This window comes from Lethenteron reissneri, chromosome 31 (genome assembly GCF_015708825.2).
Source record: "Lethenteron reissneri isolate LAM-NWPU_2019-01 chromosome 31, ASM1570882v1, whole genome shotgun sequence".
Classification (NCBI taxonomy): Eukaryota; Metazoa; Chordata; class Hyperoartia; order Petromyzontiformes; family Petromyzontidae; genus Lethenteron; species Lethenteron reissneri.
Window position 1 is genome coordinate 524,090 of NC_083809.1, and position 26,425 is coordinate 550,514.

The window sequence follows — 26,425 nt, forward strand, 5'->3', positions numbered from 1 at the left end:
GCCACGTGGTAGTGTTATGCCAACATTGCAGTCATTAACTATGCACGATTAACCACGACACCTTGCTGATCTCGTCAAGGAGCATACACCATCACGCAAGCTCCGGTCACCCTCGCAGCGCCTTTTGGCTAACCATCGAACAAAGACGGCGGTCACCGCATCGCTCGCTTTCAGATGCGCTGCTTCTGCGGCCGTCTGGAACGTTCTTCTTCCGATATTAGGAAGCCACTGGAGCTATACACTTTTATATCTACTGTAGATTGAAAACTATTTTTTTTGGAAATGCTTTTTGTGTTTAGTTTGTTGTCCTTCCCCCGCACTCCGATTAGCACGGTTGGCTACGTACGATGCGAAAAAGGTCAACATAATACACGATGGTCAGGTTTGCGCAGACATTTATTAATCTCTTTATAAACGTGACAAATCTTGTTGAATGGTGGAGGGTTAATGGCAAAAATTGTGCCATAAAACGTCTACGTGGCCTCATCCAAACGCAGATATGGATCACTATTGGCTACGAAAACCGAAGTTTTAAGTGTAATAATAGTAATAGTTTATCTTCATGCTTTCATCTCTCCAATACGACTCGTGTTATTATTTTATTACTTCCCTTCTACGTGACTTTACCGAAAGAACCAAGAAGACGACTCGTGCAGCTATGAAATATTCTTGATGAGATCACATTGCTGCGTCTGGCTCCTATTTTGAACGTTGTCACTTTGTCACCCTGATAAAACAACACAATACCAATTCCAACGCATTCGCCAGTAACACTGCTTTGGAAGTAAAAAGTAAAAAATTGGGCGATGTTTCGGACTGGCCCTTCTTCATGGCACATAAACCAAACGTCGCCTATTATATAATTTAACTTTGAAGGCAATGTTCTTGACAAATGTGTTGAGTTGTTTTGTTCTTTGTGCTTGCACACCGCTGCCTACGTAGCAGTATCACAAAATAATGAGTTTGAAATCCCTCTTAAGTTCGATCGATCTTTGCATTTATCACAGCTGCCGGTGGTGACGCGTGAATGGATTTGCTAGGGGCGTGGGCTAAGGGGGCGGGGTTGGTGTGGGGGGGGGGGTCTGTCCGCGCATGCGCGCTGCAGCCCGGCGACCCGCCGCGCTCTTCCTCGTCTTGTTCGTTACGCCGCTGCTATCGCCGCCACCGCCGCCACCGCCACCGCAACCATGTCGCGGGGAATCATGCCCAGCCAGCAGAAGCTGGCCGAGAAGCTCACCATCCTCAACGACAGGGGCGTGGGCATGCTGACGCGCATTTACAACATCAAGAAGGTGAGCGAGGTGGACAGGCGACCCGGGCCCCGGCAATCACGGGCCCTGCCGTCTCACCTGGGCGCCCCCCGCGGGCCTTGGGGCGAGGTCGCCCGCAGACACGGCCAGGAGTGGACGCGGCTTCGGGCCTATAGGTGGGGATGGGGGGTGACAAATGGAACGAGGAAACTACAGTAGCAATGTCGTGACAATTCGTATCAATAATGTACAGCCATTGTTTATCCACTGCTGGATGAAGGCCTCTCCACGCCGTGTCACTCAGTGGGAATGTTTGCCCATGCGTCATCACGCTGGCCCGTGTGAATCGGTCAAGTGGGAACCACAGGGCCGGCCCAGGTGGTCGCCACCGATGTTCGCCTCGGCTGGGAACATGTCTCAGGCGGCCGGATTCACCGCTTCCACTCCTAATTATCGTGTGAATGGCTAAATGAAGGTAATTTCATGTTAGATGCAACTCCCATCGAACTAAGAAGGTTGGCTGAGGTTGTTGACAGTCCCTGCTGGAGGAGAGGACACGTGAAGAGTGATGTGTGAGGGATGGGGCAGCTTGGGGTGAATCCATGGAGATCTTGAAGACGAATAGTTGGAGAATTCTCTTGCGAGCTAGTCGTAGGGATAATGGGTAAATTTGTAACAATTGCCACAATTATAATCCCAAGCAATAACAACATAAGTAAACTTAAATTCAATTGCAATGCAACGTAGATTTATTTATAAAGCACCTAATTGTCAGTTTTGCCATACGCCTTGCACGAAGACACAGGGTGGAGATTGTAGTGTTTTCCAACATTCGTGAGTTGTTGGTGTATAATTAGAAATCGTTACGGTATCCTGTGCGTAGCTTATGGAGTACTATACAGCACAGTACACTTTTCGACTTGGTTAAGGCCATTAGAAAATAACGCCGTGATCATGATGGATGTTGATGTGATTGTCTCACTCGTGGCTGCGTATGCGTTACTATACCTATGAAATGTGACCGTCTGCACATTCGTTTGCGGTATGTGTCGGTCCCTTTGGGGAAAGAATGAGTGCGTTGTTTCTTTATGTAATGTGACGCTTCTTTACAAGCCATGTTTTTATTGGGCCATGTGTAAGAAAAAGGAAATGGATCAAAACTTTTTTAAAGTTTCTGAACCAACGTGTTTAATCTGACGTGTTTCAGAATACAGTACTCACTATATAACATCAGAACTGCTGCTGTATGTTAGTCAAAATACACAAAACGTGTGTTCATTATTAATTATTGAATTATTGCCATATGCGAAGCATATCCCTAAACAAAACCAACTGTCGCGTAAGATTAGGTTGTTGAGACCACCACACGAAGTGTTGCCAATCCGGTTCACCTCGTTTGATTCTTGCTCAGAGCTGTTTAATAGCATCAAAGGAAGACGTCCCAAAACATCAATCTTTTATCTTCTAGGTAACTATAGAACACTGTAGAATATTATGATGTTAACCATGTCTTCACATTTTATTTGATCAATAATTAGGCTTTCACACTCTTGAGTGGACAGCCTGGGACGCATGGCCTAAGTGAGACAAGAAAACTAATTATTTTTCGGGTAGTCTTCTTTATTAGTAAATACTTTCATCTTCATTTCTTATGGGCGGTCTATGCCAATAGTTGACCAAGTCTTGATAACCTGTGGTTTTATGTGGTTTAAATTATTGTGCATGATGTCCGGGGTTCGTATATCAACGTTTCTCGATTACATTGCTTATTTGGGATTAGGAAGCTTGGTGACCTGCACAAGTAAGCTGATTTTTGGAAATTTTATCAAAAAACGTTATTGTTCTCTACCAAGGTTGCCAACGTCTCATTGGTTTATCAATATCCTGCACTTGGCCATCTTGATATATTGTATATTAATTCCAGTGTGTTGCAGACTGCTGGCAGCAGATGGATTTGTATATATAAAAATCAATGGGGTGATTTTGAGGTTGCAGAGGAGCAGTACCTTTGTACCAGTCACTCTCGTCTGTTTGTGTTCTTTTTTATTGAGATGTATTTAGGCCATTTACCTGTGACATGGTTAGCTTTTGTAACACATCAAGGAAATGTGTTTGATCAAAGTTTTGCATTGAGTTTGGTATTACCAACATTGTTTGCCTTGTTTTACGGTAAGTTTTCCAAGGTTTCTTGCAGGAAAACGCATTTGATTCATTCTGAAACGTGTTACTCCATTTCCTCTTCCCAAATCATTTTTTGCATATGCAGTTTTTGTGACGAGCCATATTGTGTATTGTGAAGTTTGGTCACATTTTTTTTATTTAAAAATCATTTAAGCATTTTAAATGTAAGCTCTACATTTGGTGTTTTGTCTTAATGTGTGCATGTAACTTATGGAGCAAAATCACTATCAAAAGAAAAACTGATCTCTCATTTGTTTGTTGTTTACTGAATTACCCCCATATATAGACTTCAAGAAAACTGCTGACAGTTGTATGACGTGGCTGGTTAATTCTCGGGAGCGCACAGTAATGTAGTTGATGAGAGTAATCGCCATTATTAATTAATGGAAAACTAGTTCTGCCACGTGCTATAGGTAAGCTTTTTAGATTTTTGTGCAACGTGTACGATTTTTGTAGTGAAAGGTTAACCAATTCAGTGTTTAGTAAAAAGCAAGATGAATAATTTGGCCCCTTAATCATCTGGCCTCCCCATAATGGAGGCGATGTGGGTTTTCAGTCACCAGACACTGTCCCACTCCAGTCCACCATCCACATCCCTCTACGTTCTCCATTCAAATGCAGAATAGATTTTAAACAATCTAAAACTTGCATAAACGATACTTGTAGCAGTTAACAGTAACCATGTTTTTGATAGTGACAGCGCTTCATAAACTTTCTTTTCTTCGTTGTTTGGTGCTGAGGTCGCTGTGTTATATATCTGTTGTGTTTTTTTTCTGTTGCAATGCCTCTCTCAGCAAGGACAAGTCTGGAAGGTTTGAAAAATGTTTTATGCTCCTTTACCAAATCCACAGACTACCATGCCCATTCAGCAGTCTATGCTATATGAATGCATACACGAGCCTGATTGGATGCTGATAACGTAACTCCGTTGTGGGATATCATTTGGCATGGCCTGTTGTCAGTGGCCCTGACTTTGGGTCCCCTTCCCACAAATTGCTTGCTATACTAACACTCATCATGTTTGCATTGGTCTTGCTGGTCACTCTTTTGTTTTTCCACACTTAATGTTTCCATCACCATTTTTATTATTGTTTGAACTGTCTTAAAATGATATTCATTATTAGCTGAGATTGGGAAAAAATATCTTAGAGCATTTTAGCGAGCAGGCCTTCAGAAAATGTTCTTAAATGACATCAATGTACAGTCATACCATTGTCTACATTGTATTACATGAATTATCTTTTGGCTAGCTCTGTCCTGGCATTGTCCAGTGAGATCAGTGGGAGCTTAGTGCTGTGCGCATTTATTAGGCAAAGGCAAATGTCTGCCTTTCAGTCAAAATATGGGGCTGGGGGTGAATGTCAGTTTCGTAAGTGCATTGTTACTTCTGCCAGAATGACTGCATCATGAGTAACCAGATGTGATCAACTGAAGGTACGCACACCGACCCCTGTGTGCAGAAGCAGACTGTCCACAATGGAGCTGTCTGTCTATGCAGGGCAAGCATTTCTGTGGGCTAACTGCCAACACAATTTATGTTTTTTGATCCTATGCTACAACGGTTGGTTCAAGGAATGTATTTTTTGTATACGATAGTGTTTTTGTTCATGTCCATCAAATAAATTAACATCCTAAGTATTGTATACTTCCAATAAGGGATACAATACAGTAGCATATATAATTTTCAGAATTAAAGTAGTAAATTATAATTGCAGCAACCATAATTACAAGAGCTGAAGTCTATTGTTTTGGCGGTAAGCTTCCACCCACCACATTTTGCGACTTCCTGCAGGTGTGAGGTCAACGGTAGCCTTCCGCTTTGTCTGTGTCCCAGTGTATGCGCTGGTTGTTTTTCTGCTTAACATGATCAAATATTACAGTGAAATCCATGTTGTTAATGTGTTTGTTGGAAGGTGTGTGTGTATTTTTGCTGTTCCAACTCAACAGTGTTGTGGAACTGACACTAAATGACTCTTGAATAATATTTTTGTTCAGTCAGCTCTTTTTACGTGAAAAATTCCTGTTCACTAATTATTTTGATAAAAATAATGATACATTTTTTATAGAGCTGTCTTCACATGGGACATCTCTAAATCTTCATTGCAGGATTCCTTACAAGTCCACGACTATGTGTGAACCACACATCAAGAACCAGCTAAAATACTGCTAAAATATATATTAGTACTGAGGGATTTATCACTCATCTCATATGAGGTGCAGTAGATTTTCAAGTTGGTGTGTACATTGTTCAAGTTGGCTGTTTGAAGAAGGCTACATGCGTGTAGTGACATGCAGTGCCTATTTTAAATAATTGAATGTGCATACATTGGTATTTTGTTCAGCAACATGCAGTTCATGGACATGGCATTGGACATGATGCATGGCATCATTTTGAAATACGATCTGTATATTATTACTTGGAGTCTCTCAGAAGGTGTGATTAATTCACAAGAATACTATTGCGCCTTTATTAGAGAAACCACTCTTTGTAATGCTGTAGAATCTACCCTAACCTTGACAATAAATTCATCATAACCAACATAGTAACACATTTTCCACTGAGCCTTTCTTTTTGTAGATGTGACATTGCAGTATATGATTTTCGAATAATAACTTTTTATAAAATGTATGTACAGTAGAAAGATCGGTCCTTTTTAAATGGTTAGTTTAAATAGTTATTCATTTGCAGTGGGTGAGGTGAGCAGCATGCATCATCACAATTGGTGGGATGTGTTGCTTCTGCAAAGACTCGATGCAATCGCATGATTGAAAGTGCTATAACTGAACGGCTTAAGTTTCCCCGCCATGCATTTTGTCTGCATGTCAAATGTGAGCAGTGCCTGGTATAGATACACAATGATATAATTCTGCTAATAACAACCTATTGAACTAATTCAATGCAACATTGACTTAACAGGACAAATGGTGCCTATGGTTAATAAAACTGGTGAAATGGTTAATCTTGACTTAAAGCTTTTGTCAGGATGACGACCGCTTGTATTGCGATGGAAGCGTCGTAGTTTTTTGTTATTTTCTTTGAACCTATCTATGTGACTTTACCGAAAGACCCAAAGAATATGGTGAAATGTTAATAATGGAGAGAAAAACACAGCTTACAACTGTTTAATTCTACTGGGCAGTGTTTGGGGGTGGAAGGACTGAGCACCTGCAGCAGATACAAACTGCTCTAAACCTGATGGGGTTTAATTTGTCCTGTTAACCTCACCACTGATTGCCGTGCTCGTTTGTCATTGCCTGCCTGATTAATCACAACGGCAACTTTTTCCAGCACCCTTTGATACTCTGCACAATGTGCTTATTTTTCCACCAAATTGAAGATATTTCAATACTTGTATATATTTTTTCTAACCATGACCACTTCCCATTTTCTATTTTACAGGCGTGCGGAGATGCGAAAGCCAAGCCACAATGTTTAGCAGACAAGAACCTGGAGTCTGCAGTCAAATTCATCGTGCGCAAATTCCCGCACGTGGACACGCGCAACAACAGTGTGAGTGTTGCACGCGGTCAGGTTTGGTTTGACACGAATCATGGCGACGGACCATCACGTGTCATTACAGTGTTTTGCTGACGCTGCCGTCTGGGGGTACAAATTATGAATCCGTTAATGTTAATTCTTAAGCGTTTGATGCATGCGTTGATACTTAAGTATGTAAACATCTATGTTTTTCAAGTCGTAGGTCTCGTACTTAATAGGTTTGTATCACCCCTGTCGCTGCCGCTTGGCCCCTCCAGTCACCGCAATGTTGTTATATAAATGGATTCTTTAATCGAATTGAATCACAACCCTTGATCATGGCAGCTTATGAACTTTCTGGAGGAATTAATCAATCTGCCTCCACTGATTATTTATTATATTTTGATACAGGAATTTTGTATTATAGAACATGATTTGATTTTCAAAAAGGAGATGGAAGGACACATTTTCAGTGTTTCGAGGCCAATAACACGTCATATTTGCGTTTTCCTAGCTAGTATTATGTAATATTTAGTTTCTTGTACTGTGGTTAACATTCTACGAATCACTTTGGGCAATATTTGATTTAAGGGTTTTTGGAACTGTGGTTGTAGTCTGCTGCTCTGTTTTTTTCCATTCTTCTGCTAGTCATCAAACTTTGTACGTTGTTTTTCCTTTGCTTATTATCATCAATTACTTTGTTTTCCAAAATTTTATCTTGCATGGCAACATCATTCAATTATTGGATATGATTTATGGTAAGTGCAATGTGTGTTTGGTGTGCTTTGGTGCTTCTTAACACGTGTTTATAAGGAAACATGATAACAGCACCTCATTGTCCGCTGTCTGGCTTCTGCATCTGTAATTGCACACGCCTGCATAATATAAATTTGCACTGATTCTAACAACATATCATTGTTTGTCTTTCCAGCTTAACTTCTCGGGCTATAATGCAAATTAATATTTTCAGCATATTTAATTATGTATAAAAATAAGTGCTTTCAGTGGCTCTTGGTTTGTTGTGCTAACCTATTAAATCTCAAACTGGCAGTGTTCCAGACTGCGCTGTTCCATTTGCTTTCAACATTAATCTGATACCAAATAACTTGGATTATTTGATATTTTTTTCATTATTTTACTTTAATTTGTTTTCTCACCATCAGGAGAAAAACAAAATCTGTGAATAGCGACTGCATACTAAATAGGTTGCATTTTTAGAAGGCAAAAATGTTCATTGCACACATTGCATGTCGTAATTTACTACCCCGTTGTGCTTATTCAACACAGCAACAGCTTACCCATCTCAACACTCAGAAGGCCGACATTATGAAGAACCTGAGTCTCTATTACTGTACATTTGTTGATATCATGGATTTCAAGGTCTGTTTCATTTATTGTTACACATTTGTGCACCTTCCACTAGTTTAATACCTTACATTGTTTGACCTGGGAATTACTAGCCCTTTCATTGTCCAAGGTGAAATGTTTCCACTGAATTGCACTTTTCTACTTCTGTGGAACATGTGTTATTTGTATGAATATTTACAAATTGTTTTACGCATCCTGATTTACAGTTTTGTGTCTAATTTTCCTGTAAATGTTTCGCTTGTGAATTTTTGAATGGACAACATGAAACTACTAATAGGTCTTATTGTTTAAGATTAAACTGGGCCTCTGCTCCCAAATGTGCCAGAAATTAGGATAGCTGAACTTGCTGCAGCGATTGTGTATGTATCGGGGTTAATAATAACGAGATCACATTCTCACCCTTCAGGACCATGTGACGGAGCTGCTGAACACCATAGATGCTTGTCAGATCTACTTTGACATTGTAAGTGGTAAACCTTTACAATTACTTATGTATTCTACCTTAAGCAAAAATGCAATCTGATTTCATAGCCATATAACAACTGGTGGAATAAATAAAAGTAAAATGAAAGTGTGTAGAGCATTTCAACATATACTGTCAAATTTCTCCAGGAGAAATAAAGATTCTGATTCTGTCTTGCTGCCTGCAGACGGTGAATTTTGACATCACCAAGAGCTATCTGGACCTGATGGTGATGTACGCGACCATCATGCTCATGCTGTCGCGCATTGAGGAGCGCAAGGCCATCATTGGCCTGTACAACTACGCGCACGAGATGACCAACGGCTCCAGGTATCAGTGCGGGACCGTTCCACCCCAACCACACTTTTTGACAGCGTACTGCCAGATGTTAAATAACAGACATATGTGCGGTGGTGCACACCAAAAGTTAAGTGCCTTGGAAGTAAGGGTCGGTGGCTCGCGTAGATTTCGAAAATTCTCAACCTCTCCAGGAAAGGTGACAATGCAGCGAGTTGATTCGTGAACTTATCTGTGTTGTTTAATTGCTGTCCCATGAATTAATTGTATTTTTCTCCCGGTATTCTGGTTTCCTGCCACATGCAAAACACTTGTTGAAACGAACTGACCTACAAATTTCAAAGTGGGACCTTCAGTAAAAATTCAACAAACTTTTCCCAGATAAGTAAATTCAATAATTATTATTCTTGGTTCTTTCGGTAAAGTCACATAGAAGGGAAATAATACAATTATTAAAATAAAACATTAAAATTATCACAACGTTTAGATTGCAACACAAGCCAATCATCATCAGGTGTGAAAACCTGATGATGATTGCTTGTGTTGCAATCGAAACGTGAGAATTTAATTGTTTTATTTTATTATTTCCCTCCTATGTGACTTTACCGAAAAAAACAAGAATATTAATCCCTGCAGTCAAAAAAAGCTTTAAATCGAAATTCAACAATTATTGTTTACCAAGGAAAGCTTCGTGTTATCTCACAACTTTTTCAGTCGAGTCTTGCAATGTAAATATTTGGCTGGTGCCTCATTGAATATCTGCATTGCAGTGACTATGTCAAAGTATATATTATTGAGTATATACAATGCCATTATGCATTTGAGAGATTTACAGACAATTAAATAATAAATCAAGTCATCAGTTTGTTTCATTTCCAAAATTACATTAAAATGTTTAGGTCTTTCAGCAAAAAGAGTTTGTGGGACATTTTCTTTTCATAACATTTGGGTCAGTCTTGATTTAATCCCAACAGCAGGGTGTGGTCTGTACGTACAGCACTTTTAAAGTTTTGTACACCATTATATTATACACTGTTTAGTATTTTACAAGTCACATTAATTATCTTACGTGTTTCAATTGTAAAGGTGTGTTTGTCCTTGTAATCTCTTTTCTGTGCCATTATCTGTGACTTCGGTAATGCATTGTATTAATTGATGTGTGCTGAATGCGTGCATGCCACAGTCACAATTTCCGGTTTTCTTCATTTTAATGAATTTGTTTGCATCACATCTATTAAACATTACCATATTGAGAAGCAATAATAATACATCCATTAGTTATATTATTATGGGTATTGTGAAGTAGATTAGTGGTTTTTGTTGGACTTAAGGATGATAAGTTGTTTCCGTTTGCAATGTTTACAGTGACAAAGACTTCCCACGGTTGGGTCAGTTGATTCTGGACTACGAGAACCCCATGAAGAAGATGATGGAGGAGTTTGGACCACACAGCAAGGTCAGGCCACATTTTGCCTTTCTTCCCATTTACTAATACATTTACATATTTCTGGCAACTGATATAAAGCCCCCCATATTGTGTCGATCATGGGGTTTGTTTGACCATATCTCACTGCTAGTCAGTACGGATTGATAAAGGTTGGGAGAGGGAGGGGGGCTTGAAGACCAGCTAAGATGTCGCACCGCTGGTATTGGCTGTGGCCCGGAATCAAGCGTTGGTCACCACATCCGTAGTCCAGTGCACTCAGAATAGCATTTCAACTTTCCAAACAACCACAGTCATGATCTGTGTGCATTAATTGTACTTGACAAAATTAAATAATTGCTGTCTTTATATTACCGATTTCTGAAAATTAGGGATGTAACAATATTTTGGCAATAATAATATTTTCTGACAATGTTTGCATTGTGTATATAATAATCGATTACTTTCACTTTGTATGTCGCTGTAGAATCCACATACACAGCAATGATATAAAATTAGTTAATAAATGGAATTTGGATCCTGAATTGTCACTAATTTTGTCTAGGGAGTAAAGCGTTATATCCATACTAACAACGGTGCCATTACATTGATAGTTCACTAATTGATTGAGAAATATCAAATACCCATAACGTGCTCATAACATCTCTTTAGTCCACTTAATTTTACGTTAAATGTTTCATAAAGGAGATTTATTTTTACATTTATGACGATGCACATGTAATAATGCTGATGGGACGATCCACTGACAATTTGTGGCCCTGTTAGTCGGTGACAGAGGCGCTCTTCTCGCTGCAAACGGTGTACCCGCGGCGAAACCTGTCGGCCGAGCAGTGGCGCGCGGCACAGATGCTCAGCCTCATCAGCGCCCCGTCCGCCATGCTCAACCCCGCTCAGTCCGAAACGGTACGCCGCCGAGCTCGTCACTCGCGCCTTGCTACTCCTCGTGACCTACAACGTGAGGTTGGAGGCCCTTGAAAAATGTAATGGAAATAGTGTTTTTATAAATATGCAGAATGCACGTGCTTTTGGTGGCAGTTGGATCTCATGATATCAGTATGTAGCATATGCAACCATTAGCACAATAGTAAACTTTATTTTTATTGCCTCGTATTTTGCGTGAGATTCCAAGAAATTGACTTAAATTGTATTTGCAGATGCCATGCGAGTACCTCTCCCTGGATGTCATGGAGAAGTGGATTATCTGTACGTACACATTCTTATTCTCAGTACATCAGTGTTGTGGACTTAGTGTGTTCCATTGCCCTTCATTAAACTTGACTTTAAAACGTTGGTGCTTTAAAACTGGGCTCTGATTGCAATGGAATGATTTTAACAGAAATTGTTGGGCTATACGCATCTTATTCTTGTGTGTGTTTGTGTGTGTGTGTATATTTGTGCGTGTCCATGCATTGGTCTTTCCAGTCGGCTTCCTGCTGTGTCATGCCAACCTCAACACAGAGCAGATGGCAGTTACACTCTGGCGTCTGGCGCTGAACAGTGGCTTCTGCCTCACACTTTTCCGTGACGAGGTGTTCCACTTCCACAAGACCATTGAGGAGCTCTTCCTCAACATCAAGGGGTGGGCTGCCGTAGCTTGGTCCATGCATCGCGTCCTTTCATTCCTTGTTCTGAGCTGAGCAATGTTCTTCCATGACTTGCTAACTATACTTTATGATATTGTATCTTACATATTTGATATTGAATATTGTTGCATATGACACTAAGCTGTACAAATACCAGAACCTATTTTCCATTATTTTTGCCCCTGAAATAGGTACAATAAACGTGCCACGGAGATTCGGGAACTGAAGGACCACGCTCTGACACACGCGTAAGTGCTGCATTCACACGTGCATGTGTGAGATAACGTTCTTTGAATGGTCATACGGTGTGCGGAAATGCATTGACATACTAAGTTTTCCCACATTAGACATGGTGTGGACAGCTTGTTGACGGCGTGTTGACGGCGTGTTGTCATGTTGGTAGGGGGCCCATGCACCGCGAGAGGAGGAAATTCCTAAGGGCTGCACTGCGAGAACTTGTCATGGTTCTCACCGACCAACCCGGCCTGCTTGGCCCCAAGGTATCAAGATCGTCCGTTCCGTTTCATTAGACTTTGAGCAGGCGATGGCCTGGTTTCCCACGCAGGATGTTCTTGCGAATGGAAGTCTCAAGTCCGAGAGATGCTTTCTAATGTAAATATTATTGACCCTTTAGCTGGATCCAGTTGATCACTTTCAGTTATAATACTTTCAAACCCAAAGTCCTCCGTCATTAATAAATGCTTAATTGTATATGAGGTATGCATTTGCACGACCATGTAGACATTGTAAAAAGCTTGGACCTTAGTATCCCATTTTTAATCACAATGTCGTGAAAATGTTTCCTTTTCCTCCAGGCTTTGTTCGTCTTCATGTCTTTGTCATTTGCGAGGGACGAAATCTTCTGGCTGCTGCGCCACGCCGAGAACATTCCAAAGGCCAAGAACTATGATGACTACGTGGACAAGTGAGGACTCTTGATTGCACAGTTATGAGGTTAATACAGTAGAAGCTGCATATATGCAAACCTCTTGGGAGCAAGGTCGGGTGTTCTTTCATGAGAAGTTGCCTGTTTCCTCCCCCCACCAGTGAACTGTCAGCATGTGTTGCTTATATCACAACTGTGCTTCCATAACATGTGCCTAAATTCAGCTTCTAATGTTTTAGAGACCATTTGATGTAAGTTTATTCATTTGAGTGGCTGGCCTGCGATTATGAGATGCCTTGAGCAACCAAGGTACATCACGTCTACGCAACTGATTTTTGGGTCTTGGGGCATCGCAAGTGTGGGTACTGGCTGAGTTGCTCGTGAGTCGCCGTTTTGCTTTTTGACGTTGGCACGTGGGGGTGCGAGTTCACGGTGTAGTAACGTGACTGGCGCGCTCCACAGGCACCTGGCTGAGCTGATGTTCTACATGGAGGAGCTGCGGGCGCTCGTGCGCAAGTACGGGCCTGTCATGCAGCGCTACTACGTGCAGTACCTCTTCAGCTTCGACGCCGTTGCGCTCAACGAACTCGTGCAGGTGCCCGCTTGCGCCCTCACAATCCCGGGTTTATTTCGCATCGACCCTGGACTAAATCAGCATCCGCTCTAACTCTTTCGAACGGTCACGATTTTGCACACCACATACAGGGTTTAGTCGACTTGAGATGAGCAATGCCTTTGACCAAATCACCTGGAATTCAACTGACTTCGGACATTGAGCAGAGCCTGGATAGTGTTTGAATGGATGGCGACCGTGCGCATATTAGACACATAATAGGCGTCGTGGGTTGTAGAGGGGGAGCAGAAATATCACCCACACCCTACGGCTTTAACCAACCCGCACGGACCATTGTGGTGAAGTATAGTCAAATAGCCATGACGGCCCGCAAGGGAATAAGGAAGTCCTCATCCAATAGGTTGACAAAACGAGCTGTACATGTCGTTGTACAAGATGAGCGATGCACTGTGAAATAAAAAATAAATATGCTGAAATGGTACTCGGCATGTGAGATTCTAAGGGCTGCTTTAGCAGTTCATGAGAATCAATAATTATCACACTTTAACACAACAAAACATCTATCGTCCAAACAAAGTAATGATTAGCAAAGGTAGAAGATGATCGTGATAATTATTTCAGTAAAGTATTTTCAGCCTTTGCTTTCTCACTACAACCAATGCAAGCCCGTTCATTTTAGATCCATATGACAAGTCCAAAGTTTTTCTCTCGCATTATTCCACACAGCCATTCATCAAAAATATTAGCCTTTATTTTTCAATACAAACCAATGTTTATTAATGACGTTGGTGATAAACCATTTCAATTTTAACCAGTGTGTAAACACAAGCCAGTGTTTGTTAATGATGTTAGTGATAAAGTATTTCCATTCCAGTCGGTGAGGAAAATAAGTTGGCAGAATTTGTGTGTGTACAGAGCCTGTGTTACCCTTACGCTGCTGCTGCTTGGCCTGTGCCCTTTCCAGAATCTGTCTGTGTGCCCAGAGGATGAGTCCATCATCATGTCCTCTTTCGTCAACACCATGACCTCTCTGAGCGTCAAGCAGGGTGGGTTGTTTGCTTATGCACCGCGCCACCGATTCACTCTCGCGATTCACCTGTTTGGCTCACCGGAGTTTATGCCGTGGCTGTTTTCTGAGTGGTGGAGAGGGCACTTCCCACGGATGGAAAATGTAACACGATCAGTCAATTAAATTTAGACACAACTCCAGCGCCATTTAAAAATAGCATCAGTTTGTTGTTTCAACAGTCTCTTGACCTATAATTCAGCCTAGCTAACCAGCAACACAGTCTACAATAACAGGTGTAAATTCCTTTTTAAAATAGACCATGTCTATGTACTTTAGTGCAATTCTTTTAGGCCTGACCAACATCAATCATATGTTTGTTAATGGAGAAAGTGATGGCAAGTGTTTGTTGTTGGTTGCAGTTGAGGAAGGTGAGATGTTTGACTTCCGAGGCATGAGACTCGACTGGTTCCGGCTACAGGTAAAGACGCACCTTGAGTCCCCCACAATCACAGGAGAAGTCCCTGAATGAATTTCTCTACTTCCAGCTTGGTTGATCATACTCTCAAGATTGTGTTCCCTAATATTTATCCACATTTGACCAGAAAGTACCCAATCTCTTCTGTTCTCTGAAGCTCGGCTTGGTTGAGCCTGGATAATACTTGGGTGGGTGACCACCATGCACAGCACCACAGCAGGTTGTTATTTGCTGCGGAGCTACGTGGTGGGTAGCACAGCGCAGTGTAAAAATATATAATTGTAATGCCCTATGCTCTTATGTACCTGCTCTGCCTTCACCAACCTGCTCTGACCAGCACGGTGAATTGCCTTCATTTAACCTCCGCAACCCACACGACATGGAGTCCCTCATCCAGAAGTGAATTGACAGAAGAGGTGTACATATGCATTTTGGCCACAATTTCTTATAAAATGGCAATGCTGTTGCACAATGTATTCTTTAGACGTACAGCACAGCCATTACTAATGACAACAATCTTAATACTCTCACACAGATGCCTCGTACAGGATGACTGATTTTCCGTGTGATTGCAATCAAGTGACATCATCTACAGCCTGAAACCTGCCTCGTTCCTACCCTGGCACATTCCTCAATGGCTGACCTTCCAAAACAATACCTCTTCAACAATAGGAAATTTAATTTGAGAAGCTGGCTCTTAAAGTATGCATGTTAAATGCAGAAATGTGTCAAATCAGTCGTGGTATTTGCACAGCATTAAACGTACTGCTTATACCGTTAACAACTCGGTATTATTCTGTCTTTTCAGAGCTATGTGGAAATGTAAAGCTAGTCTTGTCTAATGGCAGTAATCGCAACATACCCTCGATTTGTGAAATGTTGCATCACTGATGTGTGTGGTATAAAAAGCTGCATTTTGAACAAAGGCGTTTGGGTTTATCACTGCAAGCTATACCCCGTCCTATTTAATCTGGCGAAACATGAATTAGCTAGGTGCGTTGCTTTCACTGCAGGCATACACGAGCGTGTCGCGCGCCTCCCTGCACCTCAAGGACCACTGTGACCTCGGCCGCATGATGAACACCATCGTGTTCCACACGCGGATGGTGGACTCGCTCGACGAGATGATGGTGGAGACCTCCGACCTCTCCACCTTCTGGTCTGAGCCTGCCATTGCACACAGCGTTGACACTGGTTACTCTGTGTTTTTCAATTATTTAACGACATGTTTTACTTTGAATAATCCCATGAGTTGGATCATCTCAAATGCAAGGGTGCCGAGGGTGTCAAGTGACACATAACATAATGACACGTATAGAAACATTTCAAAATCTTAAACATGTACGGTGTCAAGTACATTTATAGTAAGTCAAGAACAGGAACAAGACAGCCCAGGAAACGTGCATGAACATTTCACCACAATCATATTCACAAATAAGTGTCGCGCACCACCGGTCAGGCAAAATGTGCAGCAAAGGGAGACTTGCAATCCCAAAGCGGTCCTTCCTGGTTAGGCCACGTCTTGTGCATTTCTTCCCTCAAAGATGGAACATTCGCTACTGCAGGCATCGTCACGAGTTAACCAAATGTTGAGAATGAATGGAAATGTTTTCCTCGCGTGGTTCAGTCATGTTTATTGATGCACAAGATTAATATATCACGTTGGTTATAGAGGTATGGTGAATGCCTGCTTGGATTTTTTTTATATGTGTGGTATTTGAAAAAAGACAACGAGCGTACACCAGTTTTAATCTTGTCGTGAATGTTCTCTTTGCAGTTTCCACAGCCGCCCCTTTGAGAAGATGTTTCAGCAGTGCCTGGAGCTGCCCTCCCAGTCGAGGCACTCCGTCGCCTTTCCACTCATCTGCTCACACTTCATGAGCTGCACCCATGAGCTTTGCCCCGAGGAGGTTGGAAACGCGAACGCATATGTCCACCTGCACGCACGGATGGACCACGCATACACGCCATGGGATGTAGGGATGTTTCTCTGTGTGGTGGTCCTCATAGCATTGCTATGAATGTGTGCTATGTGTTAGCTTATTCAAACAAGCTGCGCTAACTTGGTAGACAGTGGCTGTCTTAGCATATCTGTGTGGTCATGGTCAAATTCTGTAACCTTTCTGACTTAACAGTAATCAACCCCACAGGTAGTCATTCCGGAAACAAATTGTACATTCTTTTCAAACAAGTTTACCCGTCATTGCCATTGAAAAATATTTTATCACACAGCGCTTAATAATTCTGGGTCGGAATGCGCGAGTAAAATTCCAACGTGTGTTGTACACCCTCATTTTACTTGCGTGATCTGATCCAGCAATCGATTGCGAATCATAATATTGTTGGCAAAAGCCTAAGTGTTAAAAGTAACAGCTTATTGAAATTTTGCCAATACATCCAATGTATTCAGTTATTGAGTGTTGTGCAATCTCGCCAGGATTTGGCAAAGACATGCCTACTTTTCACCCAGGCAATGGGAGAGCACAGACTCTAGTATTGCTTAACCTATCACTTAAATAGGGAGGCCTCACCGAGTCTCAAGACTCGGGAAGGTCCTGCCAGATTTTTGCAGTAGGGGGTAATGTTGCTGCTGTGTAATCCAATTGAGTAATTTGCAGGTAATTTATCAGCTTTGGGATGTTTGGCCAATACCAATTAAATTGTATGTTTTTTTTTTTTAGCTATGGGAGGAATCCGGAGAACCCGGAGGATACCCATGCAGAACAGGGGGAGAACAAAAAAAACCCACACAGAAAGGCGCCCGAGTCAGGAATCCAACCCAGGCCCTTCTTGCTGTGAGGCACAAGTGATACCACTGCGCCACCACCCTGCCATCCATGATAAAGTCTTTATAGAGTTCTGAGGGGCTTTTGTCAGTGATGTCCCCCCACCTATTCGACCGGGGCACCCTTCCTTGTGGGTGTCTCGGGATAAATGGTGGGGAGAATAACGCTTATGGCTACGCTTCCCTGCTGGGTGCTATCCTGACCATGAGTGCCCAGCCCTACGCATCTAGCCCACAGGCCCCCCCTCTCGTGTGGTCACCTACAGTGGCATTGTTATTATTTTTACACTTTTATACATGTGAAGTCTCACTGAGTATCAAGACTTGTTAACCTTTTCACAGCCTTGCTTTTTTTTAAACTGTATGTCACCCTGCAGCCAGCCACTTGTTTAATTAATTGCTTTAGGAAATATTTTCAGAATGAATAGGGCATGCCCTTTCTTCCTTGTGCAATATCTTTCAATTTGACTTAAAACTTTCGTGACTGCAGGAATTCATATTTTTTGGTTCTTTCGGTAAAGTCGCGTAGATAGAAAAATAATAATAATAATAATAATAAATAAAGTAATAATAATCAAATACTAATGTAGACTCTAGCCTGGTTATTAAGTTTGGTGAGTGTACTGGTAGTCTATAATGTAGACTGGAGAAAAGGTTATTATACTGTGTCAGTGTCCTGGCAGGCTATAATGTAGACTGTAGCCTAGTTCTTAACCTCGGTGAGTGTACTGGCAGTCTATAATGTAGACTGTAGCCTGGTTCTTAACCTCGGTGAGTGTACTGGTAGTCTATAATGTACACTGGAGCAAAGGTTATTATGCTGTGTCAGTGTCCTGGCAGTCTATAATGTAGACTGTAGCCTGGTTCTTAACCTCGGTGAGTGTACTGGCAGTATATAATGTAGACTTATTATTGGTTCTTTCAGTAATTGAAATAAAATAAAAACAAAAATCACGATGTTTCGATCGCAACACAAGCGGTCGTCATCAGGAAAAGGGGGGTGGCCTCTAAAGGCAAATTGTGAAAGGTTTAGAGATGGGCGTAGCTCAAGTGTCAGCAGCATGGGCAGGGCAGCTAATGTTAATGTAGGAGAAGACAAGCAACTACACCAAGCAAAGCGCCGCCATGCAATCATTGCACCTCGCTCCACACACCCACACTGCTGACGGTGGAGGTTGACAAGAAAACACAAATCAAGTCATGACCCAAAGTGGTTGATGACATCTTTCCAATGATTGCTGAGTTTATAACCATCCTCTCAGTTGAAATTATCTGTGTCTGTATATATGGATGGCTTCATGAACAAATCTTTGTTGATAGCCAGTGGGCTTGCAAAGTCCCATCGTCTTAGAGAAATAAATTTGGTGTGAGCCAGCCGTATTAAAATAATGATCAGCCACGGCAGAAGTATTGGTCCTACCGTGTTTCAGATCTGCCTTATGCTCACGAACACGGTCCGAGACATGTCGCTTAGTTTCCCCAATGTGGCTGCTGTCGCAGATACAGCTTAGTTTGTAGATGCCGGGATATTGCATGTCAGGAATCTTGTCCTTCACAGATAGGATCAGATCACAAATTTTACGTATTTTGATATTTTTAATACCAAAAGAACCAATAATAAGTCTACATTATAGACTGCCAGTATGCTCATCGAGGTTAAGAACCAGGCTACAGTCTAGATTAGTGTTTTTTTTGTATTCACTTCATTTTTTTTCTATCTACGTGACTTGACCGAAAGAACCATGAAATGGCAGCAGCAAACGCCATGTGTGTAGCCCACAAGCAAACCTGACATTCAGTCATGAGAAATATCGGGAGCGGCCACAGTGGAGGGAATTGCCAGCTCACAAAAATAGACGGGACTAGCTGTGCAAAGGTTAAGTCTTGCCATCCTTAATGTGGGACGCTCTTGGCCATGATCATCAATTATTGGCTTATGTTTAGATTATTTTGAGAACTCCCTGAACACTTTGCTGGCAACTCGTGTAATACATTGCGACTGATTGCGTCTGCTGCAATGCAGGTGTAATGGGGAGAGTGGTTGTAAAATCCTTAACGATATATAGGATGGGAGTCTGCATTGTCCAGATTAGGAAGGCCCATTGGCTTCATTGAGCATTGCACAACGGACACAACCTGAGCCATCACTTCTATGTAGTGGAGTAAATTAATGAATACATTTAGAATCAGGTCAAAGGCCCCTAATAAGTAATAAGTCTTTTCCAGTGGAAATGCTGACTGCATTTTACGGGAGCAATGCAAATACCTTTATTTTAATATCATGCAAACTGGGCACTTAAAAATCACACGGGGAATATTTGACACAGTGGTATCTGTAAATGCCGAGAGATACCCACCACTCGATAATAACTGTTTGAGTGTGTCAGCTAAAATTCACAACAGTTTAAACGCATGCAAATTTCCTGGCATTGCGAATGGCATTGGTAATTGCTGATATTTACTTTGACAGCGTCATCACATTGGTGACCGCAGCCTCTCGCTTTGCAACTTCTTCCTGGATGAGATGGCCAAGCAAGCACGCAACCTCATCACGGATATCTGCTCCGAGCAGTGTGCCCTCAGTGACCAGGTACGTGCTGTATACCAATGGCCTTTCATTCTAGGCAAGTTTACTGGCAGAGCTAAGAATGCTCCTGCCTGTTTTCAATCCTAAATAGGAACATGAGTCTCACAGGAAGTGTGGTCAAGTGTATAAAATGGGAACTTTGTGGTACACCGTTTAGAATTCTCTTGGTTTGTGCCTGTGCAACAGCCTCGTAGTTATCGCACTGCAGCTGGGTGCGGTCCAGGCCACACCTCCCCCTCTTGTGTGCCTAGCCGGCCTTCATAGTTGCTCGCAAACAGCACTTGCCCCACCAGTCAATAAGGCTGCACAGGGATTTTGGTCTTTATCTTACCTTTTGTGTGTGTGCGCACACTTGTGTGTTTTGTGTGGGCGGCATCTTATAATCAGCTGCTGCCCAAGCACTGTGCCAAGACTATCAGCCAGGCGGTGAGCAAGAAATCCAAAAAGCAGGCGCAGAAGAAAGGGGAAACGGAGAAAGAAAAACCCGGAGTGGAGAGCATGCGCAAGGATCGTCTTATCAGCACCAAGTGAGCGCTGCGTTGCCTGCATTGTGGTCGATCCAATCGCCAAAAACCCCTCTTAAACGTGACCAATGCACTGTTTCCTTTCATCGGCGATTTAAGAAATAATTTATGCTTAAGAGGTAGTTTTGAGACCCCGGGTTTGAATCAAGCCAGCTATCTGTGATTAAGACCAAGTCCTCTATTGTTGCTATTTGATGATCCCAGGCCAGTAACCAATGACTGCAATAAATCAATCGCGTAAAATTATCGGTTTGGCTGACGTGCGATGAACATTAACCACTGTAGCTGGGCACATGGGAATGTGCGGCCTCTTTTATGTGGTTCAGAGGTCAAACGAAAGAGATCTCGGGAGTACAGCGATACCTTGACTTTCGTCACTTCGTTCTTTCGGCCATTTTCAATTATTACCACATTTCAAATCTCGTCCACGTACTTTTGTCTTTCGTCCGATTTCATCCCAAACCTTCCACGGCGTTCGCGCCACGCACCATCTTTTTCGTTCAGTCTTTGAATAGAAGTCGTTCAGTGAGCATCTCTTATATTTGTATTTATTCATATACAACCATTTACGGCCTTCGGCCAGGAAAGTCACAAAAAAATTGCACACGAACGACGCATTCACGCAAGCACCTGATGCTCCGTTTTGAAGTTTTAAAATTGAACCTCTTTGAATTGAATTATGTTTTGAATAAGATAAGTTTATTTCTTCATTGAAATCTTATATCATTTTACATCTGGAAGACTTCATTGAAAAGGATACTTCACGTGAATTTTCTCTGGTCGTTAAGTAGATGGCCTTGCTGGGTGTTCGGTTCGATGCGGACTTTCACCTGTTTGGGATTGCGGGATCGAGATAAGGCGACATAGTGTTGGCCGTGCGAGAAGACCGCCGTCTGCAGAACGATTCCAACGTAATCGAACGTCTGTCCCTGCGCCTCCGTCGTTCATGCAGAGGGCGCATAGGTTTGCAGCGCCCCCTGCATGAAAACGACGGAAAGTGCAGCGTTCTTCACAGAGAAAGTTGTGCGCTTATATAAGAGTATTAATAATACTTTGCTTCTTTCTGTGATTATCCTGTAAACAATTAATAGTTATTTTTGTGATAACAGTATAATACTACAGTGTTCATAGTTATTTTCGTGATTATAAAACACGTGTACAGTATTCATACTGTGCTTATTTTTGTGATTACTGTAAAATACTTTTTTTTGTGCCTTAATATATTCATAATGGGTCCTAAAGTGTGGTGATAGTAAAGCTAAAATAACTCATAAGGTTCTCAATTTGCAAGAAAAGCTTGACAGAATCAAACTTAACGAGCAAGGCTAAATAAAGGCTCTGCTTTGACATTCGTCTGTGCTCTGGTCCCTTACCAGACGAAAGTGCGAGGTATTCCTGTAGTTCTATGATGTCCACCTCTGTGGTTCGTTTCCCTAACATGCAAGGTTACACTGCCATTTGAGAGAAGAAATCAAATATATGATTTGTATTGTGATATGAAACTGACTGCATCAATCAGGATAACATTTGGGGGAAAATGTTAGTAAAGAAATATTCAGTGCCAATATTGGAGGCAAGTTTTTAATGTGGGTTTCAACGCGCACGGGCTTCTGTCTGGCTGCCTTGCTGTGTGAAGTCTGGACAAGCTGCACACGGCACTGGTGGAGCTCTGTTTCGCCATCAACTACGCCCCGTCCATCGTGGTGTGGGACCACACCTTCACACCGCGCGAGTATCTCGCCCTGCACCTGGAGTACCGCTTTACAAAGTACGCACAAGTTCACAGATGCATGTGCGAACGGATTACACGCACACACACAGATTGACGTGTTCCCCTTGATTGAGTCGTGGTAGTTTGGTGGTAAAGTGCTCCCAAAGACGTAGTCTCATTTAGCAAAGAGACTGCTTCAATACAAGTTTTAACATTAAAATATGACCCGTCACATACATCACAATGTGTGTTTAAAGATGGGATGTGAAATTGGATAGCTCTGTGGGAAGCAGAAGTTTTATATGAATTAATACATTTGTTAGCTCCCTTTGATACGACGGACGTACTTGTGAGGACTAATGGTTTAGTACGCTCAGTCAGGCCATTATAGTGTTCCTCCTTTTGTGGTATGGGCCATTGTTGGCTAAACAGATATTCCTGCATTTAGTGTTTTTCAGTACAAGATACAGTGTATACCCGTGACTGCTATCGCACTTTCACGCTCGCAAACACGATGGGTGAGTGTCTGGTTTTGTTGTGGCACGCAGGGCCATCGTGGGCATGACGATGTACAACCAGGCGACGCAAGAGATCGCCAAGCCCTCGGAGCTGCTCACCAGCGTCAAGGCCTACATGTCGGTGCTGCAGTCCATCGAGAACTTTGTTCAGATCGACATCACGCGCGTGTTCAACAACGTGCTGCTGCAGCAGACGCAGCACATGGACAGCCACGGTGACACCACCATCACCACGCTGTACACCAACTGGTGAGGACCACATCTCGCTGACATCTCACCGAGGTCTCACTGGTGTTTGGCTACAGCGTCTGTGATGAGAAGTTTAGCCATCAGTTGTTCATCATTGAACCACTTGAGTGAACGTCAAAACTGAAAATCGAACAAATGGAAAAAATTGGTTCTGGTGTGAAACACTGACTGGAGGTGGAGTTTAGGTGTAATGTTTGGGTTCACAAAGATGGCCAGTCCTAGTATCCCATTGGCTAGTCTATTTGGGCTGGAGTTAGGGCCAGCATTTGCTTGGTTAGTACACTTAATCTGCAAACGTTTTGCCCCCTCCATCCTATTGCAACATACGGCTGGTTTCGGTTTTTGGCAGCATTTTAGTTTCCAGTTTGTAAAGTGCCATGCTGTGCAGCTGGCCGTGGGATGTTGATCTGTGTGTGTACGACGCTGACCCCACCGTCCTTGTGGTAGGTACTTGGAGACCCTGCTAAGGCAGGTGAGCAATGGCTTCATCGCGTACTCCCCGGCCATGAAGGCGTTCATCAACCTGCCCACGGAGAACGAGCTCACGTTCAACGCGGAGGAGTACTCGGACATAACCGGTGCGCTCCCACTGCGGGTATCAGTGAAATTTTTTTTATCGTGGAAGCAGTCTTCACAATTAAATATACTGCTGAGGGTGGAGTGGTGGTGCCATGGTTAGTGCGTTGCACCACAAACCCACTAATTCAGATATTACCACAGCTAACATCGGTGGTGATTAATGGTTCATACCAAAGCTCCCTGACAAATGGGCCGTTCCAAAAAGGTTTTGTTGCATCGAGCACATGAGATAGGGCGAATCCATACAAGTTCTGAACACGATGTCTGTCTGTGCATCGACTCTCGCTGCAGAGATGCGAGCGCTGGCCGAGCTGTTGGGACCGTACGGAATGAAGTTCCTCAACGAGAGCCTCATGTGGCACATCTCCTCCCAGGTGGCCGAGTTGAAGGTGGGTGCGACTCGTTCATGCCACAGTCGCTGCACGACGATACTAGAAGTTACAAGTGTACTCTTCAAAAGGAAGGCCTGCATTCATGTTCCACGTGATGTTGCTACTCGTAATGCTTTTGTATTCATCACGATGGGTTTGACTTTAATGTTAAGACTGTCCTGAAACTGGATAAATATATTTCCAGACACAACAACAATAACAATAGCCGCCATTCTCCACAAGGTAACAGTGATGTTGCCACAGTACTTGTGCCAAGCTTAGGTGCACTTTGTAGCCGCATGAAGTGTCGGATACTCCCTAGCAGGAGGTCATGGGAAAGATGCAAGTGTTTGTCAGAGGTTAATTGACTGGCAGATACAACACCTGTTCTCCAAGTGCCGAACAAACACACACTCGCACGCACGAAGCATGCAATAAAGGCGAAACCACTCGTGTAACAATCTCCCTACCTGCAGAAACTGGTGATGGAGAACATGGAAGTTCTGATGCACATGAGGACGAGCTTTGACAAGCCCGAACACATGGCAGCACTTTTCAAGAAGCTCCAGTGTACGTGTCAGCCGTGTGCCTTTTGCAAACCTTTAACCAAACCCACACCGGTGAATTTGCATACCCCCCCGGGCTGTACCGTTCGGTACAGGATGAGCTAAAGTTCCTGTGTCGGTGTGGCCTGTGCTGCAGCTGTCGACAGTGTGCTCAAGCGGATGACCATCATCGGCGTGATCCTGTCCTTCCGATCCCTGGCACAGGAGGCGCTGCGTGATGTGAGTCATTGCACGCATCGCACCAAGATTGTCACTTTGATCGCTCGGGGTCTGAGCCAGGCAGTAGAGTCCAACCCATTTCATCTTCTCACCTTCACGTGTGAGATGTGACCATCACATTGAATCGTGTTAACTAACAGTTTTGTCATTTTTGCACTCGACATTAAATCGTGTATATATATGAAAATGTGAGTTTTTAGAAGTACTGGATTAACAGCTCAGGAACATTTAATATGCAACCAGAATTATTTTATTAAAGCCCACCCAGAATTTGCAAAGTAGCGACCTTAAACGTAATTTAATTGGTCTAATTATTCTGTCTGATGAAAAAAATTGCTATTTGGCACATCCTACTGTGGTGTAATGCCACCAATGTTGTTTGTTTATTTGTTTAAATACAGTGCTTGCTGTGCAATAAAACACAACAATGTGTGTGCATGTCTTCTCTAGGTGTTATCCCATCACATTCCGTTCTTACTCAGCTCCATTAAGGACTTTAAGGACCACATACCTCGTGAGACGGATATCAAGGTAATGTGCACTCCTGAGATCTTTGACTATGCGATAACACTCGCGTAGCAGAGTGATATTGAGACAAAGTGCTTATTTCTCTTATCTTTCGACGATACATTTTTCTTCAATATGGACATATTGGTTCTGAGAAGTTCAACAAATTTTAGCCGATTTTGAAAAATATAAGAATTAGTTGAAGTAAATATAATCTTTAAAGCCTCTACATTTGCCAAAGGCCCCCCCACCCTATCTTGTTTTTAATATAGAAGAGCATTCTCAGAATTGCTACAATGTTGTGGAAGTGACTAAAACACTGAGATCTTAACCTAGCGTGCACGTACCCCCTGGGGGTGCGAGATGCCCTTTCTGGGCGTGCGAGACATGGCAGATTTTTTTTTTATAAATCATCAAAACACATTATGTATGGGCATGTAAGTGAAACTACTTTGTTTGATCAAACCTATGTATTTATTTACATATATTTTTTAGCGATTGAGAACCAAAGGGGCGGTGCAAGGCTGCAGTACAGGTTAATAACCACTGACCTTGATCATCATAAGTACTCTTCCTAGATGTGTGAAATCATTATACACGACGTACCAGATGACAGTGATGATGCTGCATATGGTGCAGGTGGCGATGGGGGTGTACGAGCTGTCGTCTGCCGCGGGGCTGCCGTGCGAGATCGACCCGGCCCTCGTCCTCGCGCTCACCTCACAGAAAGGGGGTAAGATGAGCGGTCTTCTTTCGTACGGCTGATGTAGATGCAGAGCAACACCTACGATTTCACATCCA

General features: G+C 42.6%; 1 protein-coding gene across 7 annotated transcripts in view; it reads left to right on the forward strand.

The window, feature by feature from the left end:
• The first annotated feature begins 1,097 nt into the window (after positions 1–1,097).
• LOC133349617 (nck-associated protein 1) overlaps positions 1,098–26,425 on the forward strand; it is a 30,829-nt gene continuing 5,501 nt past the window's right edge. The window contains exons 1-29 of one of the 7 annotated variants that reach the window (XM_061563186.1): positions 1,098–1,292; positions 4,226–4,243; positions 6,832–6,942; positions 8,197–8,289; positions 8,684–8,740; positions 8,928–9,070; positions 10,403–10,493; positions 11,247–11,384; positions 11,636–11,684; positions 11,904–12,060; positions 12,256–12,312; positions 12,468–12,564; positions 12,880–12,989; positions 13,413–13,545; positions 14,489–14,570; positions 14,953–15,011; positions 16,022–16,167; positions 16,786–16,918; positions 17,690–17,803; positions 20,264–20,383; positions 20,768–20,907; positions 22,541–22,672; positions 23,164–23,382; positions 23,830–23,960; positions 24,253–24,350; positions 24,809–24,902; positions 25,035–25,117; positions 25,568–25,648; positions 26,264–26,357. In XM_061563186.1, coding sequence (XP_061419170.1) covers positions 1,188–1,292; positions 4,226–4,243; positions 6,832–6,942; positions 8,197–8,289; positions 8,684–8,740; positions 8,928–9,070; positions 10,403–10,493; positions 11,247–11,384; positions 11,636–11,684; positions 11,904–12,060; positions 12,256–12,312; positions 12,468–12,564; positions 12,880–12,989; positions 13,413–13,545; positions 14,489–14,570; positions 14,953–15,011; positions 16,022–16,167; positions 16,786–16,918; positions 17,690–17,803; positions 20,264–20,383; positions 20,768–20,907; positions 22,541–22,672; positions 23,164–23,382; positions 23,830–23,960; positions 24,253–24,350; positions 24,809–24,902; positions 25,035–25,117; positions 25,568–25,648; positions 26,264–26,357 — 3,085 coding nt within the window. In that variant the 5' untranslated portion in view covers positions 1,098–1,187. The remainder of the gene's footprint in view (positions 1,293–4,225; positions 4,244–6,831; positions 6,943–8,196; positions 8,290–8,683; positions 8,741–8,927; positions 9,071–10,402; positions 10,494–11,246; positions 11,385–11,635; positions 11,685–11,903; positions 12,061–12,255; positions 12,313–12,467; positions 12,565–12,879; positions 12,990–13,412; positions 13,546–14,488; positions 14,571–14,952; positions 15,012–16,021; positions 16,168–16,785; positions 16,919–17,689; positions 17,804–20,263; positions 20,384–20,767; positions 20,908–22,540; positions 22,673–23,163; positions 23,383–23,829; positions 23,961–24,252; positions 24,351–24,808; positions 24,903–25,034; positions 25,118–25,567; positions 25,649–26,263; positions 26,358–26,425) is intronic. The other 6 variants (XM_061563187.1, XM_061563190.1, XM_061563188.1 and 3 more) reach the window with 6 other exon arrangements.